This window comes from Rhodofomes roseus (genome assembly GCF_022264815.1).
Source record: "Rhodofomes roseus strain CIRM-BRFM 1785 chromosome Unknown C8Q71scaffold_33, whole genome shotgun sequence".
Taxonomy (NCBI): Eukaryota; Fungi; Basidiomycota; class Agaricomycetes; order Polyporales; family Fomitopsidaceae; genus Rhodofomes; species Rhodofomes roseus.
The window spans coordinates 319,608-338,302 of NW_025952989.1; the positions used below are offsets into that span (position 1 = coordinate 319,608).

General features: G+C 56.4%; 7 protein-coding genes across 7 annotated transcripts; 3 read left to right on the forward strand and 4 right to left on the reverse strand.

The window, feature by feature from the left end:
* Positions 1 to 1,849: 1,849 nt before the first annotated feature.
* Positions 1,850 to 4,143, forward strand: C8Q71DRAFT_381678 (uncharacterized protein). The gene is made up of 8 exons (XM_047918201.1): positions 1,850 to 2,096; positions 2,148 to 2,222; positions 2,280 to 2,459; positions 2,525 to 2,614; positions 2,664 to 2,912; positions 2,970 to 3,092; positions 3,149 to 3,331; positions 3,395 to 4,143. Exons 1-8 carry the CDS (start codon positions 2,026 to 2,028, stop codon positions 4,104 to 4,106), a joined length of 1,683 nt encoding a protein of 560 aa, XP_047773541.1. The 5' UTR covers positions 1,850 to 2,025; the 3' UTR covers positions 4,107 to 4,143.
* A 1,897-nt stretch (positions 4,144 to 6,040) lies between these two features.
* On the reverse strand, positions 6,041 to 6,820 carry C8Q71DRAFT_862767 (ubiquitin-conjugating enzyme; the record flags this gene model as incomplete). Its single annotated transcript, XM_047928070.1, has 6 exons — positions 6,041 to 6,213; positions 6,270 to 6,305; positions 6,368 to 6,463; positions 6,538 to 6,652; positions 6,733 to 6,744; positions 6,803 to 6,820. The coding sequence occupies 6 exons, from the start codon at positions 6,818 to 6,820 to the stop codon at positions 6,041 to 6,043; spliced, it is 450 nt and encodes a 149-aa protein (XP_047773542.1).
* A 637-nt stretch (positions 6,821 to 7,457) lies between these two features.
* Positions 7,458 to 8,779, forward strand: C8Q71DRAFT_381761 (uncharacterized protein). The gene is made up of 5 exons (XM_047918203.1): positions 7,458 to 7,808; positions 7,938 to 8,085; positions 8,165 to 8,302; positions 8,363 to 8,602; positions 8,662 to 8,779. Exons 1-4 carry the CDS (start codon positions 7,645 to 7,647, stop codon positions 8,456 to 8,458), a joined length of 546 nt encoding a protein of 181 aa, XP_047773543.1. The 5' UTR covers positions 7,458 to 7,644; the 3' UTR covers positions 8,459 to 8,602; positions 8,662 to 8,779.
* Positions 8,780 to 9,819: 1,040 nt separating this feature from the next.
* C8Q71DRAFT_381736 (uncharacterized protein) lies at positions 9,820 to 10,652 on the forward strand. The gene is made up of 2 exons (XM_047918202.1): positions 9,820 to 10,164; positions 10,238 to 10,652. Exons 1-2 carry the CDS (start codon positions 9,871 to 9,873, stop codon positions 10,412 to 10,414), a joined length of 471 nt encoding a protein of 156 aa, XP_047773544.1. The 5' UTR covers positions 9,820 to 9,870; the 3' UTR covers positions 10,415 to 10,652.
* A 6-nt stretch (positions 10,653 to 10,658) lies between these two features.
* Positions 10,659 to 11,513, reverse strand: C8Q71DRAFT_381772 (uncharacterized protein). Its single transcript, XM_047918204.1, has one exon. The coding sequence runs from the start codon at positions 11,466 to 11,468 to the stop codon at positions 11,031 to 11,033; it is 438 nt and encodes a 145-aa protein (XP_047773545.1). The 5' UTR covers positions 11,469 to 11,513; the 3' UTR covers positions 10,659 to 11,030.
* An 18-nt stretch (positions 11,514 to 11,531) lies between these two features.
* On the reverse strand, positions 11,532 to 16,343 carry C8Q71DRAFT_717362 (S-adenosyl-L-methionine-dependent methyltransferase; the record flags this gene model as incomplete). The annotated part of the gene is made up of 13 exons (XM_047921162.1): positions 11,532 to 11,771; positions 11,821 to 12,067; positions 12,124 to 12,317; positions 12,368 to 12,516; positions 12,579 to 12,732; positions 13,012 to 13,086; positions 13,147 to 13,204; positions 13,307 to 13,430; positions 13,634 to 13,775; positions 13,843 to 14,001; positions 14,122 to 14,257; positions 14,591 to 14,641; positions 16,111 to 16,343. 13 exons carry the CDS (start codon positions 16,341 to 16,343, stop codon positions 11,532 to 11,534), a joined length of 1,962 nt encoding a protein of 653 aa, XP_047773546.1.
* Positions 16,344 to 17,818: 1,475 nt separating this feature from the next.
* On the reverse strand, positions 17,819 to 18,547 carry C8Q71DRAFT_787710 (uncharacterized protein). Its single transcript, XM_047925186.1, has 2 exons — positions 18,262 to 18,547; positions 17,819 to 18,204 (listed from the first exon to the last, which is right to left on the reverse strand). Exons 1-2 carry the CDS (start codon positions 18,376 to 18,378, stop codon positions 18,079 to 18,081), a joined length of 243 nt encoding a protein of 80 aa, XP_047773547.1. The 5' UTR covers positions 18,379 to 18,547; the 3' UTR covers positions 17,819 to 18,078.
* Between the last annotated feature and the right edge of the window lie 148 nt (positions 18,548 to 18,695).

Genomic DNA, 18,695 nt, shown 5'->3' on the forward strand with positions numbered 1-18,695 from the left:
GCCTCGGATGGTGTACTTGTCCGCGGTGGTGGCTACGCAGCTGACAGAACCCTAATAAGCCATCGCCCAAAGCGTTACGACATCAATCCGGGCCATGAGAGCTAGACATATCCATAATTCGGAGTGGCGCAACATATGGTATCCACAATCCAATAAGTGAGTGCTTGAAGATGTCGACGACCTCATAGAGGAGTCGCTGGCAATACGCTGCGCCACGGCCTGCGAATACGCGTACGGGTGGCATTCAGCTACGTAGGTATCCCACCCACCTACCGGGATACGGAACAACAGGGACTCATCTCGTGCATCTCAGCGCCTGGCCCACTCGATAGCATTCAAAATGCGTCGCAAGCCAGCGAGTCCACCATCCGTCCTCCGCCCGCCTGAAGATGTATCACGACACGAAAACTTCATTGGTCTCCTCTGATTCGGATGGTACTGGCAGTACTGGAAGCCCAAAAGTCCAGGTACAGATCCATATCACGAGACAAATCGTGAGGCATACCAGCAGTGCCGATCCTCGCAACTCCCAAGAATCTCCAACCGTCTGGGGCCGTGTCTACGCCGGATTGCCAGACGACGAGTGCTCTGCGCCTCTGCATAATGGAGCAAAGCCATGGTACGCAGCTGATTGAACAGATGCGATAATCTCAGCTCACATGGTATACAGGTCGGAGTATCCAGCAGAAGATTCCGAAGAATACCGTAGTGTTGACGAAGAACAGTCTGGTGTGTCCTGTTCGCATCTGTCATGCCCATTGCTCATACGCGCCCTTGCAGTCGCACCTAGTCGTGCACGCGACGGTCTCCTGCTGGCAAGGAAACGTCCGACTCTGCGCCTCGATACCCTCATGTCGCACGTCCGCAGAATCCACACCAGCTGCGATTCTGCTCGAACGGATGATTCGATGACATCACCCGCGTCGTGCGCGAGCGCGAGCTCTGCTACGTCTCTCAATACCGTGTTCCCTCCGAAGCCATACAACTGGCTTCGGCGAGTGGTTGTAGCATACAGAGCACTATACCCCTGAACTGCAGATTCGCCAGTGTTGTGTAGTATGAACACAGACACTCTTCTAGCTTGTATCCCTTACAATGGATTGTTACTGTATTTTGAGATACCTACGATAGTCACTGTTCGTCATAAACAACGTTCCAAGCTTATACCAGTGTTGGCCTATGATTCATGATTACTGCGAGATTTCACTGCGAGATCACTATATTCAGGAGACAAGCTTGGTCTACATGAAGGCGATTTATCATACGATATTGACACGGTACGTGATGCGTTCGTTCCGCAAGTGACACCGTTCTCACCGATGCTACAGCGTCACTGAACAGCTCTTTATTGGCCCACCCAGATGGCTCAGGCGGAGTACGAGTCTCGGCCTTACCCGCTTAGCGTGTCGCCCACCCAGCAGCTTTTCGGTGCGCTCCCCCGTTGATACACCTCGAGTATACGAGGACACTGGATTTTTTGTTGGATTCGGCAGAACGGCCTTGACCTTTGCCACGCGGCGGCCACAGGTATTAAACCATGCACGCGTATGACCGCCATTCAAATCTATTCACGGCTTGCATTGTCCAGGGCCCTAGCAGCGAGTGGCCCCTGTCAGAGTGGCCGCACCGGCGGCTAGCCCTGGGAGGCCACACATCCCAGTCCCTCACGTAAGCACGCTTGCATTGTTCGCTATTGTCCTCCGCCACTCAGGCCTCGGGGCCACCTGTCCCTCGAGTGCGTGCGAATGGCCTTTGCGCCTGGCCTTCCCACGGGGCGTACATAGGGACCCTTATAAGTCCTGCATTGTGCACAGGCGCCGCGGTGTTTGAACCGTCGTGGCCCGTAGTACAAAGGCCGCCTACCTGCCTTCTTCCTTGCATCGCGTTTGTTCGCACCCACCCCCGTCTGCCCTCCTGTCTGAACCCCCACCTGAACCCAAAGGCTTCCGACCTGCTGACCAGCAACTTCGCCTCTACTTAGACTAGCCAACCTTGACTGCTCTCAACTCCTGATCTTAGCACACCATGACGAAGGCTCGGGTCCTGCTCACACTCGTACCTCCCGAAATGCTTCCTGACCCGGATCCAAGCGAGTTGTGAGTCCTCTCCGTCCGCCACTGTTCGCCGCGTCCTCAGTCGTATTATAGCACGCGGTGGCACATGCCGGACTCCGCTGCCCAACGGGAGTACTTCGACAGCATCGTTCTGTCACCGACTCGCAAGTGAGTTCAATGTCACGGTTGTTCGTCTGCGATGGTCTTACTGATTCACCGGTGAAGGCGCTGGAGCAGGGTCCAGCGAAAATATATAGAAGCATACCTGGTTGACGAAGAGGCCGAGCGTGTGTCGATCTACTCAGACTCCGAGGAAGACGAGAGCTACGAGGGCGAATACGAAGATGGCAGCGCCTCGGAGAACGACGACGATGGCGAGAGTGAGCGTGAAGACCTCGCGGAGGAGTGAGTCCGCGGCACAGCTATATCATCATATAACCCACTCTAACGGTGCTCGACTACTGCAACAGAGAGGTTCAGTACGACGAAGGTTCCAAGGACACGTCGGATGACGAAGTCATCCGTGACGAGTCAGTAGAGCTTGAGGCGGAGGCCACCTCGTAAGTGCATTCCTATATATTCAGCGGCCACTTACTTACTTCTCTGCAGGACTCAGCTGAACAAGCCAGCAGTCGAGTACGAGAGCGACGACGACTGGACTACTAGTAGTGACGGTGAATCAGAGTCCGGGGATGACGAAGAGGAGATCGTTTGTACCGGCCACAGACGACCGTTTGTGCGCACGGTGTCTGAGAACGAGCCCGTCATCCCCGACTTCGATACGCTTTCGGAAGGACTGATGGCCGCGGAAGCTTCAGCGGATGCGCCGGTCGCGTCCCGACCCAGTTCGTCTCGAGGGTAATTTGCCTATTTTGCTCGGTGAGCCAGCGTGTTACTGACTTGAATTTACATCAGGCATGCACCCCAGAGACTGCCTCCTCCTTTCCTGCGCCTCTCGTCGCCTGCCCGACCGCCGTTTGCAAACTACGGTAAGACCAAACCGTACAAGGGCGTTCATGCATCGGCGGGAAGAACACAGTGGGTTACACAGTCATCTCTCGCCTTGCGGCAGCACGCTGATCTTCGGTGTGCAGACATGGTGCCCCGGAGTCTACCGTCCGTGCTGGCTTACAGACTGCCCCAGTAGCTGGACCGTCTAAGGGGAGGTCAATGGCACTACCCGATGCTGTCAAGGGGGTTCGCCGTGACCTCGACCACGCGAAGGCGACTCGCCCCGTAGCGGGCCCAAGCAGCGTCAATAAGCGGCCTGCACTTGAGTGAGTGATCTGCCTACGCTTGTCTGGTACCGAAACTGATGTCCCTGGCCCCCGGCTGCACAGCATGCAGCCTCCCGAATCAACGGTGCTCAAGAAACGCAAGAGACAGGCGTCAGTAGTGCCGGCATCCTCGAAGCGGCTGCGTAGAACGGCGACGCCCATCCTTGCCTCTCCGTCCGACAGCGAAGAAGAGGCGGCTCGGGTGGAGATGAAGCTCGAGGCTGACGACGAGGACTACGTTCCGGAGGGTAGCTCCGCCGCGCTACAACGCACGCGTAAGCGCCGTGCACCTATCGACGCTGGCCAAGACAAGGAGCCCCGGGCTTCAAAGCGACGGCGTGTAAAAGCGGCGCCGGCCGTTGAACCAGAGACAACGATCGCCAACGCCGCTGACGCGGGAGAGGGCTCGTCACCGTCCTCGATCGCCTGCAAGTGGGAAGGCTGCAACAAGTTCCTCGCGCGGAAGGACCTTCCCCAGCATGTGAAACGCGACCATGTAGTCGTACCCCAGGAGTACCAGGGCAAGCCGGGACGGTATGACGTCGTTTGCCTCTGGAGAGACTGTCCGGACAGAGTCGCGGGCGGTGCAGACCACACCGTGCGCCTGGAGAACCTCAAGAAGCACCTTCACAGTGCGATCGGCACCCGTTACCTCTGTCCCGCCGCGCATTGCGACAAGTCGTTCTCTCGTGTGTGGCGGCTCAATGACCACATCCGTTCTCGCCACCCCGGTCAGAAGCTTGTGACGTCGGATGAAGCCCTCCAGGCGGACTAAACGGGACCTTCCCTTCTCATGTTATGTGCCGCTGAGTGACCACCGTCTCTCAAGTTGATGAGTCAGCCCCTCCCTACTTTGGCGTACTCTCCCAAAATCTGTTCAGTGGCTGAATAGTGTAGGTCGAAACACGATTATTACCATACAATCGCACTCCCATGTCCACTGCGACGGCCTGAGCTGCGTAACAGGAGATCATAGATAATCCGTATTCATACAATCGAGTATTCATACAATCTTTACGAACCTCAGCCTCGCTGCGTGTTTGTTTGTAAATGCCGTTTATTGTCATTTGAACATCGCTGCTACTCGTCTAATGAAATGATCTGGCATGCCTAGAGTCTTCTGGAGGGGCTAATAGACGCAAGTGTCGCAAGCCAGATGGTACTCCTACACCAGTCACCGAGGATGCAGCATAACCGATGAATAACTAAGGCGGCTGGAAACGGGGATGTGTGCGGGAAACGTTCCATGCACCGTAGAGCAGAAATTCATCTATGATGAGCCAAAGTCCTTCATCCGATTGGGGATCTGTCCACGCCTTGACCACCAACCCCCTGTCAGGCAGCAGCCTGAGTTTCCTTTGCTATCCGACAATCAATTTGTACCGAAGTAAGTCTCGCAGGGGAGGCTATCGGACTCTGCTGCAAGGCATACCGGGCTTCTTCCCCACTTTCTCATAAATTTTCTCGTATGTGCTCCAAGTTGTGCACGATCCCCCGGAGCTGCCCGCTGCTGCGCCATCCGCATGAGACCTAGACGCATCCGAGTCTGTTTTTTTTTGTCTCGAACGCAGATCCATTCAATTGGATTGCCCGGTGACTTCTCGCACAGGATCGGATTCTCGATCTACGAAGATAGGCCGAGAGTTAGCATGTGTGTCCATCGTAGAGGCTGAGCCATGATGCATGATGGGCTGTTGGTGGCGAAGGAGAAGGGGGAATATGTACTCATGAAGGGTCGTTGTAGAACGGGCCGAGGGCATACTCCGCCTGTGTGGACGGTCGTGTGTGCGGTAGGATGTCCATGTTGCGCGTGTGTACACGTCAAATACAACAGGGCGTGGCCAGCCAAATCATCAGTACTCACCGTCAGATCCCTTGACACAGCGGCGTATGCGCTCATCACGTCGCACGATTCAATCGGCGCAGCAATGATCCCAGCATTATTGTAAGAAAATAGCAAAGAATGAGCATCACAGATGCGTGCATGTTGCGTCGTGAAGGACGTCTGAGAAGAGGATCCGAGAAGTGAATCTTTGGAGGCGAAATGTGCATGTGAGGGCAGTGCTCGTACCCTCGACTCATTTCAAGCACTCAACACATTAAACAGTCAGATTTCATCGCGTGACAAACCAGGGCGTGGAGGGATAATCCTACCTGGACAAACTTAGCGTGAGGGACGGGCCCGACATCGATTGATGGTCTATGTCTGATCTGTACGGCAACTCTCCAATTCACTAGGGCAACGAGTCAGTGAATCGATACGCACATCTGATACTTGCTATCCGGGAGTCGCGGGGGTTGCTTCAAAACTTGCACGAAAGCTATGCCCTTGTCTCGCATCCACAGCTTCTCTGCGTACGCCTGCCTAGCAAGGTCTCATCAAGTCTGGTCAGTTATGTTTGTGGAATACATATGCGTTCACGCGAGCGTTGAAAGAACTGACTGGGGCAAGCGTGGTGTATGGAGGTAATTTACAGACCTGCATCTTGTAAGCGCTCGTACACAATCCCCACAGCCGCGTGAGTCAGGATGAGACACCCTGCCTTCTTGCCATTCATCATAACTTTCGTTACATATCACCAGCTCTACAGCGAGCGCAGCATCGCAGAGAACATATAACACACACCTAGTCCTACAACATCTGGTCACTTCTATCTCCTCCGTGCCTACACCGCCTATCGCCCGATCCTTCTATCGAAGGGGAGGTGTCTACGACGCATACTTCTCCGTCCACTCCCGGCTCACGCGCTGAGCATCCTTCTCGTTCTCCTTGTAGTGCTTCGCTACGTCTGTCGCGAGAGGATCATCGGGATTTGGGGAGCTTAATAGCGCCTGAATCGATAGCAAGACTGTTCGGATCTGCAGGGCTGGGGACCATTTGTCTACGGCGACCTGGAATGAGGCTTTGGAGGCAGGCTCAGATGAGTAATACACGCACCTTTCAAGATATCCAGACAGATCCGACCCAGTTTGTCTACAATCGACCCGCCAGAACATTCAAAACATGCTCCCTCGATCACGCGCAAGCGGACGCACCGATATTCGGATGGTATATCTTGGTCAGAAATCGCACCTTCGGGGGCGCCATGGGATACTCTTCGGGGAGGAAAAGCTCTAGTCTGAAGACGCCATCTGTTCAGCGAAACATACATGAGACATAGACGCGTCAGTCAGACGAGTTGTGGGACCAAAGCAGGGGGACGCACTGGCGAAAGGGCTGCCATCGGGTCCTTGGATGGTCACGTCGAAGTATCGAAGATTATCATCGTGTGGTAGCGCTGTGATTCCTGGCGCTGGGTCTACAACGAGCCGTTCGGTTTCCTAAACCCATCGTACGCGACAGCAAGCAAAGTTGTGGTCAGGCGAAGTGAGCCGGAGAACGCAAGTGGAGCACATTATACCTTGATGATTCGCTACAATGTTACCTGAGTACGCGTCACATAGTTATAGAATGCAACTGTAATGACATACCTTGGGCAGCGACGACATACTGGAGGATGAGAGGAATATGCGGAAGGAGGGCGAGGCAGCGGAGATGGGAGGACTGGAACAAGCAGTCACCAGAGGCGAGTCTGGCGACCACTGCGCTGCCAGGGATGGTAACTTACCATTATTAAATGTTCCATTTACGCCACGTAAGTCCCAATAAGTCTCTTATCAGCACGCTCGCTGGAGTCCACGGAGGATCGTGCCAGTTCGTTGAACACCGACCTGTATGTCCAATGTTCCAAGGCGCATCCAGCGCAACGCTCCATAACAAATCGAGTAAGTAGCAGGGGAACTTTGTCTCATTGCGGTGAGTACGATGCCGTTCAACAGTATGCAAGCGTACGTCTCCAAGGATACTTGAAGCCTGAAGGGAATCAAATTACATCTACTGGCAGGGACGCGACTGACGAAATCGTGTACAAACCGACTAGACAAAGGACTATATGTTGACGTCGTCGTCAATCCGGTCGACTCGAGTGTGCTGTTTGTCCTGGTAGCCAAGGTTTCAACGTTTTCAATGCCCACTCCGACGCTCCTCCCATCACCGCCTTCGAGCAACGAGAAAGTCCTTGGTTTCGGACGTCTGTTCTATACCTTCAGGGCCTAGGCCTATGCGCTGTACGGACAGACGACAGTCTCCTCTGAGGGACTAGTTCCGATACGTCGAACATAGCCAACAGCGATCACTATTCAGGTAAATACTGAACTTTCTAATACCTCTCACCGAGCGCAGGCATCTTCAGCTAGCAGACGAAGCTCGCAAAGAATCGGAAGGGCCTTCGAACCACATTCCCCCGTACGCAAACGCTTCACCAGGATCCGGAATGATCAAAATCCCTCACTTACAAGCATTTACGAGCATTTCTGTTGGATCATGCCATTCGCTCGAACCCTCGCTTTCACGGGAGCCAAGATCTTTAGCTCTCCAGCTCTCCAGCCACGTTCCACAGGCTGGCAGGTACCAGGTCGGCTACTACCCTTTACAACAGTGCGTACCGGTACCTCCCAGGGCACGTGAGGCTCAAGGAAACACTCGACACTGCACGACGCGGAGTAGGTCAGTCGTCGCTAACATTCCATCCTGTGGCTTCGAGTCAACCATCTCAATCTTACATAGGGATGATCTACAGTTGAGCTATAGCCTCCAAACTCAGCGAACCGCCCACGGTGTTCACACGCTGGACCATTTCTGGACCATACTGGATCTCAAGCGTTACATGTGTATCACGATCGCGTCCGCGCGGTGCATTGGGCTCGTTATCACGGTTCGTCATGTCGTCGATCCACATCTTACTGTTCGCCCAAGGCTCTGTACTGACTGGATTATTGCGCCCACATCTACAGGTGCTGCCTGCAGGTCGAGTGCGGGCCTGTTCCTTCTGGGCCTGCCACGGATACTCAGTACGATATACTGACATTATGATCATATCATTCATCGCGCATTCACGGTGTCCCAGCTACATGGGCCGCCCCATAGATGATGTACGCGACACAATCATCCACCGACGGGCGCCGGATAGTACCAATCTGATCAGTTGCTAGCTGCAGGCCGCCGTGGTCTGCCCAGATTCTGCCAGTTCCACCTCACTGGCAGAGTCAGAGAACGCCGGGGTCACCGACTCGCCCGACGCCATCTGATGTAGCAACAAGGCTTCTCCTCACTCCGCTACGTATTCCCACCGCCATTTCCATGCTCGGTATGAACCTTTGCGCTGAAAACTCAATTCTCATCTCGACCCAAACTCGCGAAACGCAGGATTCCTCGAGCAATACGCGCATACGGTGAGTAAGGTGACTACTCCGTGAGTAGTACCGATTGATCATTTAGAAATGAGAATTAGGTCCCTCCGCAAGTGCGTCAGCAGAGCATAGCGATCTGATAGCATTCTACACGCTTAGAGCGCATCGCTGAGTGGCTGTGCACTTGGTTCGCGCTCTCGATCATCGCATCGCTTCCGCGTGAGTTCAACTAGTTTAGGCCGCACAGGCGCTGTTCTTTGGGCTTCCCGTAACAGTAGGCTGCGAGCACCGTCGTGAAAATTGGCATGACCACATCCTGAGATCTGTTCAAGCCTCAAATTGTGTGGGCTCGAGATTGAAGTTCTGGTACGCACTCTATGGTAATAGTTCGAGCGGTCATGACTCACCAGTGGCAGGAGGAAATATTTTCAGGGCTTCCCGACTTGCAGGTAGTGATACAAGCCGCGACAAAAATGGCAGGTGCATCAACACTTCAGCTTTCCCCGCCGCTACCACTCGTCTGATCCACGACGTGCGTTTCAGATTGGCAAAGGAAGGGATAAACAAGGACCCTCCCATCCTGACAACTTCGCTCGGCCAGGAGAGGCGGTCACCGGCGAGTTTGTGTAATCATCGGCGCCCTCGTACGACCATGTTGTTGCCGGAAACGTACCCGACTATAAAGTCAGGACGCAAGGAGCGGCAAGTCGAGCCTGGCTGGTCCGCGCTCCCTACACTACTATCTGCCGACGTCCCGTTTAATCCACTCTTCACGTTCTCTTTTTCTATACGCCTTCCTCCGTTTTGCGTTTTCACGACAGCAACATAATCCCGATGCGACTCCTTACCTTCCCACTCGTAGTCTCATGTCTTGCGCTCCTGACCGGTGCTGCTCCGGTCGCATGGGATACTGTGAGTAACTCATGCAGAAAGATACACGGCCCGCTGCTGATTTTGAATTACAGTCCTCTGATTTATCAGTTCGCGACCTCTGGCCGCGTGCTCCAGGTATGTGAATGCTGGCTGAGCTCGTAATGCGCGCTTAGGGTCGCACGACCGCTGTACGCGACTGTAGCCCCGGGATACGCTGTGCTGGAGCTGGAGCTGGACGGCCAGAGGTTCAAGGTACAGAAGAACGGCGACCAGGGCATACACGGTGTTGTGTACAGAGTCGTCGAGGGCGAGTACAAGGGTGCGTTCGCAAAGGCCATGGTTGAGGAGGACGAAATCAAGGCGACCCATGCCGTACGTCCCTCCATCCTAATGTCTGTCCGTGTCGGGTGCCGAGTGCTGAACGTTAGGTCGGCGCGATGTACATGTGGGGCCTAGACCCCCATCATCAGAGGTGGATGCTTGTCAAACCGGCGCCAGGCACGCGCCTCGACAAGACAGCGGCGTACCGGCGTGTGCAGCACAGTCCGCAGCATTGCTGGGCACTGGTAAACCACGCAATTGACCTTGCGACTGCATCGATTCTCTCAACGTACGAGAGCTCGCACTACCTTCACCAGGATCCGGTCTTGGGCAACGTCCTCTTCGACGACAACGTCTCTCGCGCACACCTCATCGATTGGGGATGTGCCACTACGGATTCACGTCAAGCGGTGAGCATGATTTCCTGTATCGCCGCGGAAACCGTTCACTGACGGATAACCGCCAACGATCTGCGTATAATAGACTCCCGCGGACGTCAAGGGCCTCGTCTCTCACTTCTTCCAGAATTCCCGGGGTGTCCAGCTTTGTGGCGGCGGGCCACCGCCACAGGTGGTGCATATACCTGTGATGCACGCCCCGGCCAACCATTGTCCGATGCCTGTGTACCACCTGGGGCACGCCCTTCCTGGGTGGCATTGATGAGTTTGGCGATGATGTATACATAGTAGCGCTGCGCCTGTCAGGGATCGAATGGAGACGCGACTTCGTATCGTTTACATACGTGGGGTTGTGAGTTGCTACCGTCGCGACAGCATGGAAGATGCTCTGCCAGCATACTCGAGTCCTATCCTCATGGACCCTGTCGGAACTATGGGGGCTTCTTCGTCAAGATCTTAGTAGTGGTCGTATGTGTAGCTTTGAATGTGTATAATAGTGCTCTCAGACCAAATCGTGGTCGATTCCGTTCAGGGCCTTGTACAAAGTCTGTGCCCCACAAGGCCTGGCCGGATCACGGTGGTACATAGTACGGAGTGTGCACGTTTTGATAAGTTAGGTGGCTGGGTAAGTAGGAGGTACCAGCACCACATTCCCTACCTACCAGTCTCTACTTTAGGTGCACGCAAAACACGATAGCCTCGGGGCGTCAGCGCATCTTTAGTATATAAGTGTCATGTATCGAACATGGTTGAAGCATTGCGGTCGACGTGCCTCCGTTTGTATTCCTAGTAAATACACGTCCAGCGATGAGACAGCATCGGTCGTTCCATCAGATTTAGTGATACACAGCCTGAGGCTTCCGACGAGAGCACAATCCCTACGTTCCTCGCGAACCTAGCTGAGCGCGAGAAAAGACCCTCCTCAAACCCATGGGCTTCCTTCGATCCTTATCCCTATCGTCATCCCTCTGACCTTCCGTCCGCGCGTTGACGGCCACGTTCCCCGGCACGGGTCGTCGAGGAGCACTTGAATCTGTAGTATCTGCAGTGTCGCTCGATCTCCCCTGCGGATGCACCCCGACCTCCACTGCCGGCAACAATTCCAGGCTGGGAATGAGCGGGACCGGTGGTTGTGGTTGCTGAACGACTGAATTCTTTCTATCCCTCCATATCGCCGAGCTCTTCTTCACAAGCCTTTGCCGCCACTCGTTCGCGCGTGTCTGCCAGCCCTGCGCTGCCTTGCGACCCGCTTTCACGCCCTTCTGAACGTCGTCCTCTGAAGGCAGCGCGACGAAGGAGCAGAAGGTATCGCCCATTGCAGGTGACCTGCTTTCATGAATGGGGGTTGTTCCGTCTGCGACACAAATCAGTTAGCGTGGTCACTTCAGTGTTAGTAAGGTTGAAGGCCAACCTTTGACTTCAGTAACCGGCGCTTGGCTTGGCAATGGTACGTCCAGCAAAGCGAGGTTTTCTTGCGGGACGTCGGTCGGCACAGCAATGACGTGCCCGAAGAGCGAGCCCTCTGTTCTGGTGACTTGCACGATACGCCAGCCGGCGGTCAGCGTCAGAGCAGCTATCTCTCGCAGTGTACGTTCCTGAGCATTGAAGGTGACGCGCATCTGCGACATTTGTCAGCATCGTCCAGGTCGAGACATAGGATTGACGTACCGTCAGGTCCAGCCAGTAGGCATTCGCATTCGCCTTCCCCAGGTTCGGGAGCAGCGGAGATCCTTCAGGCGCGAGCGTGCGTACGGTTCCCGGGAGAGGTTGTATCTTCATCTTGTCTGTCATCTCTACCCTTTCTCTGGGCGTCTCCGGATCAGGATCTTCGTCAATACAAGCCAAGGGCAAGATCCAGTCCGCCAAAAGTAGTTTCGTATCTGGGCCTGCAGCACGGCGGAGATGCAGGAGTAACCTAGGACAGACACCTTCCTTGAGTCGGCGGAGCACGATCGTGAAGGTCTAACTCACCGCGTTACGTAGAGGTCTGGCCAGTCATGGGTAATGACACGTAGAAGAAATACCGCAGGTATGTCCTCTTTGTTCGCAACGCCTGACGTGTCTCTCAGAACCGTGGGCCATAGTGGCTGTGGCCTAAAGAAGTCATGCGCTTGAAACGCGGCTCGACCAGTCTCCAGGAACTGAGGACTTCTATCACGCCACGCCTTGGCGGGGTGTCAGTATCTGCCGCCCAGCGTCGTTGAAGAGTACCCACAGCTTCCCCCATCGTAACAACCTGGGGCCTGTCCTGCACCAAGAACCGCAAGTGCGGAAACGCGTGTGCTAACAGCAACGAAGTGGAACCGATTCCACCACCAACATCAACTACGACGGAGTCTTGTGGCAACGAATGCCACGGGAAGCCTGCGCGCATGGATGCAGACATCAGAGGTCGTCAGACTGATCGATCACAGTAGCCTACGCACCGCCAACGATTGCACCAGGCACCTCCCATGCAGCAGTCCCTGTCATAGCCCTGCCGAATCGCCTGAGACGAGAGCTATTCTCCTCCGTTTCAAGCCATTCGAAGTACGGTGCATCCGTGCGGAAGGCGAGATTGAACGGCGCATGCATCAAATGCTTTCCCAACGTGGCCCTTCGGGGTTTTCCTGCTCTCGATGCTACACCTTGTTTACAGGGCGTCGCAGGGCTCATCTGTTGCGACATGGGCGGCCCAGTCAGCGTGCTGCTCGACGACGCCGACTGCAACCGCTTTCCCAGCGCGAGATCGGCAAGGCTGGTGTTGGGAGTCAACGACTTGGGTTGTTCAAGATTAGAAACCACTTCTGCCTTCGCCGAGTCTTTCGATTGGCGGCCCGTCTTGTATTCGTCAACCTGCTCGCCGACGTGTTCGGTGACCGTCGTGCTTGTCCGCGATGACTCTTCCAGCGGAGGTAAGTAGCAGTCCGCGAGGTAGGCAGCTGACTTGAACAACTCGTCCGTGCTGTAGACCGTTACAATCAGACGTGCTCCCAGAGAAAACGAGATGCAGACGCACCAAAGCCCGACAAAAGCCGCGATACCGTTCGTGCCCTCATATTTCTCCTCAGGTCTAGATCGCATGAAGATCGAGAATGGACACGATATCGCGCCAGCATGGAACGCGCACGCACGTCAACATCTCATCGTTGAGACAGAAGGCACAAACACCCACGCATCCATCAGTTCAGACAAACTCCTTCCACTATCCATGGCACTCGAGACCCTATTGTTCGCGAATACGTTTGGCCTCACTTCCCTCGTGATATGGTGCGTCGCCAGCAAACGTAGAACATGGCCTGTCATACGCGCACGATCGGTGACGAGATTAGCTTGAGCATCATGCTCGGAGTAATGAACGCACTGAGCAATGCTGGATTCACGCCGAAGTCATCCTCGTCGTCGTCCTCTGCGCCGAGTTCCTCACGCGATTCATCCTGTGTCTCGCCTGAATTCCTGTTCTCACTCTCTCCCGATGATCCTTTCGCTTTCGTGGTCGGACTTGCGGATGCCTTCTTGCCAGCTCGAATCTCGCCCACTCTACGCGCAATATCCTCGACGTGCATCCCTTTCGGACCCGCGTCTCGCAAGATCTCAGGTATATGTGCCGCCTCCAGCAGACGAAGACCCGCAGGAAGGTGATACTGCAAGATAGCGCACCAGAGTCCGTCAGTACCCATCGAGGACCGGAAAAGGCGAGAAACGACTCACTCCCATGGCTGCATCGCATACCGTCAAGAACGGCCTCTGCACGCTCGCGCACATCTGCCCGCACGCCGCAACGAGCCTGCTCACCGCGGCGAGCACCACCGGGCTCTCTGACAGCCTCTCCGCCACCTCCCTCCTCGCACGCGCAGCCGCCCCATCGTCCTTCACGCTCGCACCTGGTGTCGCGGGGGTTCGAGGGCCGCCAGGCGTGTGGGGCGACCCTGAGCTTGCGTTCGCTTTGCCCTTGCCCTCTGCGGGATGCTGGCCCTCTTGCTGCGTGACGTAGTACGCCTCGTCCAAGACTGGCCAGTCAAGCTCTGGAGCGCCCGGCCTCCCTGCGCCCTGCGTCCGTCCGCTCGGAGGGGGCGTCGGCACCGCACAGGGGGCCATGCCCATTTTCCTGGTCGTCGCGCCGAAGCTCGTCGCATGCGATCCAGACGTAGGTTCCTCCCATGCCGCCCCGAGCGCAGGGACGCTCTGACTAGCCACCACGGACGCCGAACCCCGCGGCGTGCTGCCCACCGCCGAGAGCGACACTTGGCTCGACGAGATCAGGCCCGCTCCGCCGGACACTGCGCCCCGCCTGGGTGTATGCGCGCCTGCCAGTGTGGGCGAGGATGCTGCAAAGAGCGACGCAGGCGTAGGCAACTGCTGCCCGCTCTCCGTGCCCGTCCTCTCTTCATCGCTCGTTGGCGTAAGGGCAGGGAGAAGTGCCAGCGGCGTCGGGCGCCTCCTGTCCCTCGCACCCGACGTAGGCGTCCTCGGCGAGTCCGCAGCCCCGTACCCCGCCTGAGTGGCCACGCTCTTCGGCGTTTGCGGCGACATCAATGTGGACGGTACGTGAGGATTAGGCGCGAATCGTATGGGAGATGGCGACTCCTTCTCAGCCGAGCGTGCAGGCGACCCTCTCAAACCGCTACGCAGGTTCGGCGTACCAGGTGAGTCGCTCAGCGAAACAGCCGTAGTGCACGCCCGCGTCAGTGCCGATACGGACGCAGTGATGGACCCAGCCCTCGTTCGTACGGGTGTGGGAGCAGTGACGTACGGCGGACTGGCTGGGGACGCGAACGCGATGGGTGACAGCGGGTTGTTTGCGGACGGAGAGTCAAGAGCTGACCCACCGCAGGGCCGGAGAACGCTCCGCGCAGGTGTCGACGTGGGAGTAGTAGCGGCGTCGAGCACAGGCACCGTTGAAGCTTCGGTGGCCGCGCCAGCAGGAGTGTGGGCAACGGAGTGGTTGGAAGAGTGCCGGCTGGTGACCCCAAGGAGATTGGATACTCGCCGGAATGCGTTCGACGCAGAGGTCACTGTGTTTGAGCGTTTACGAGGTGCGCGCACAGGGGTGGAAGATAAACCACTCGAGGTAGGGATCACGAGATGAGTCGTGGCGGTACTCGTCGCATTGGACAGAATCACAGGGGACTCGGGTGGTGTGTTAGTCGCGACGGGAGGAATGGGAATTCGCTGCTCGACGTCGACCAGTGGGGTTACTTGAGTCACCCCGTCGCGCCTTGGCATCTCGGCTTCATCTGCGAGCTCAACACGCGAGGAAGCGCGAGAAGAGTAGGTCCCAGTCCCTGAATACGACGAGAGTGAAGACGTTCCGTAGGATGGCGCAGGAGAGGGTGCTCGCGAGTCTGTGCTCGACTCTCTAGGTGAGAGCAGAGACGGCGAGGGATACGGGCCTATGTTGCTGCGTCAGTGACAGTGATCTGTGCGGAGAGGAGAGTCGGCTCTCGTCGGCGTAACAATCAGAGGTATCGGTTAAATGCCTTGCGGACTCCCACAGTCGAAAACCAACAGCCCGCCTCGACGTCATCCGACGTTCTGAAAGGTATGTAGACGTCGGGGTGTGCGGAGATCAGCATGCCTGTATCAAAGATATGAAGAGGCTGGCACTGGGCAATTGGTGCGACAATTGTCCGGTGTTCCGACAATTCAAAGAATCGACGGACCTCTTCGCGCGGCGCGCACGAGAAAGTCAGCTGGAGTGAAGTGGGAGATTCCCGCATACACTCAGACACCCGTCACGCACAAAACGCAAGTCCAGGTCCGAATGAGCCCATCGAGGTCAGAAACCAACGGACCCAGGACCCGAATTGTCAACCCCGCGTGCCCGAATCGAGACCCAGGATATCGATGAGGTCTTCAGCGTCGCCGCTGTGATATCAGTTGGAAAGGGAGCGAGTACGCGGTTCGTTCCCTCCATCACCATGAGACGTAGAGGATTCAAAGCAACAGAGACGTGGAGGAATGGATTAGAAAAGTGACTCACCGGGAGATTGTGAGACGGAGGAGGTAGGTGAATACGGGGAGTAAGGCGAGTATGGTGTCGCACCAGCGTTCGTAGAATAAGGGGAAAGCGGCGAGGGAGAGGGCGAGATAGGCGAACGAAGTGCGTCGAGGGGGTCGGACGCAGCGGAGGCGTGGCGAAAGACGTTCTCGATGTCGTCCAGCGCGTCGCCGATGATGTTGTGGAGGGCGCGGAGGGTCGCAAAGGTCATCGTTCCAGTCAACAACCAGAGGGCCGGTATTCAAGCAGGTATATGCGCGTCGCAAAGAGGCGGACTGGAGCAAGTGAAGAGCGCGAGGGGGCGGAAGTTAGAGGGCATATCGCCTGCCCTCACACTGTCCGCCACACGGGAAGGGACACGAGCTATGGCGCGTCACAGCGTTGACATACGCATAGCGGATGTCAGGAGCATGCGGCTGCTGCGACAGTGTACCAACTTTGCCCTGCCAGTATGATTCAGAGCTTCCGCGGATGATGGAGTAGCGTACCATAGAAATTGGCCACGCAGATAGAGATCGAATGCTCATGCGCGCACCAATATAGGAACTTGAAGCAGCGACAGCAGTACAGTGTGTCGTGGCCGGGAGGACTTGACACGCTTCGGCGACGCTTCGGTGGGCGGGTTTGAATCTGATCGCGCGGCCAATAAATCGAGATTCGGATCTCCGCGTTAGATCCCCGTCACCGATCGACGCCACAAAGGCAATCCTCCTCCCCCACTGAGCCAGGCTCGTGGGACTCGCGCACGACCAGCTCAGCTCAATTGGCAGTTCCGTGTATGCCTTCCCCTCCGCTCGTCCGCGGATTCTGCATTACATCATCAAGTTCAAAGTGCTAGATATACCTTTATGAAGCAATCGCCAGCGATGCGCATTGCGCGGCGTGTCTCCGAGTCCTAGATCCTAACTTCATCAGGATGCGGCTTGGCCCTAGCCCAGACTGTCACAGTCGCGCCGCCACACCTCGCACTAGTCCTGCGCATATGAATGTACGTGTTGAGTCTGGGACAGGCCGATATAGCTCACAACAACATGTGAATCTGCGCGTCGACAGTACGCGTATGTCCGAACATGACAGATGGTAGTAACAGCTCGCCCTTCTGACGAAAAAGCGATCGGTATGGGACTGTAGCAGATGCTTCAGTAGACACAGTACTGGACCGACGCTGACGTGCATCGGTGTCCTTGACCGGAAAGTGTTAGTGCGGGCGTCGCTACATATGTCCGTCAACTCCAAGCCTAATCTGCTGCAGTATTTTCTCATCTCTGTGTGCCTCGAGATACCACTGAGTACGCACTGCACTGCATGGGAGATCTAGCATTTCTTTATCGGAAGCGACGAAAACGTGCTGATAACAATGATTGTCGGCATTGTACGACGGCGAACACATCCATACCCTCAGGTCCAAACCCATCGCGTCTTCGCGACGTCGACGTGGCGTACTGCGCACAGTCGTCTACCCAGCTGCGCCGAACCATCTGCACATCCCCGACTGAGATAACGCCAACACGTCGATTCCGAAGGCGGGCGGCTAGCCGCTCACACCGACTCGGAGGCGATACCCAGAGTCCGCCCCGCCCCGCGACAAGGATTTGCGGCAGAGCCATGATAAGTCTCAGACATGTCGTGCCCTCGATGAGCAATAAGAGCACTCAGGGCCCAGTGACAGCGAGGGTTGTGGCCGGTCCACCCACCCACCCCCCGAGTCGGTACCCATCCAGCGGCCAGTGGCCGCCGCGCGTCCCTTTCTTCCCTCCCGTGCATTCCATAACGACATAACGACGCATCCGAGTCGATGTTCCGCTGCATCATCCTCGTGTGGGCGACCTACGTCGCGGCCCTCCAGTGGGTCGCGCCGCTCCGCAGCGTGGCGGCGCGGTAAGCATCCGCATCTCCTCAGTGATGCCCAGCACTGATTCCGTTCTCCTGCGTCGTTGGTAGTTGGCCTACCAGCCGGTCGGTGACTCGGATGCTGGTCCCAGCGCATCGCTCCGCGGCGCATCAGAGTCGCAATCCTTTGCATAGTACAATCTCTGGCTCCTCTGTATCGCCGCCCTCGCCTCTCGCTCGCCCTGCATCCGATCCACCCTAAGCAGACGGTACTACTATGCTCTTGAATAGCAACGTACTGACCGTAATGCGGAGCCATAGTTATGCGAGTGACTCAGAGAGGAGCACGTACGCCAAGGCAAATGTAGGATGCAGAGGGAGGAGAGGCCGCGCGCGGGGGTCTGAAACTTGGACATGGTAAGTACTAGTAGATGATAGTGCCACTGTCAGTGACGGGCTGCCCTAGTGCGACTACAGTGCGACTCGCGAGCTCCGCACCAGGACCTGCCAGGCTGCCACGCAGCCCACCGTGTCCCCGGCGTGCACGTGAGCGCGTACTACAGGGGCCCCCGAGTCGCCCGGGCACAGCCCCGGGCGCGACTCAAGGCCCCCTCATCCTCCTTCAAAATCTACATGAGTGCTTACCTTCTGATTCTGAACTCCGTGCAGTTAACCCGGAACCGTGAACCGCGTCCCGTGCGGTGCACGGGTGTCTGCTAGTGGTACGTCAACG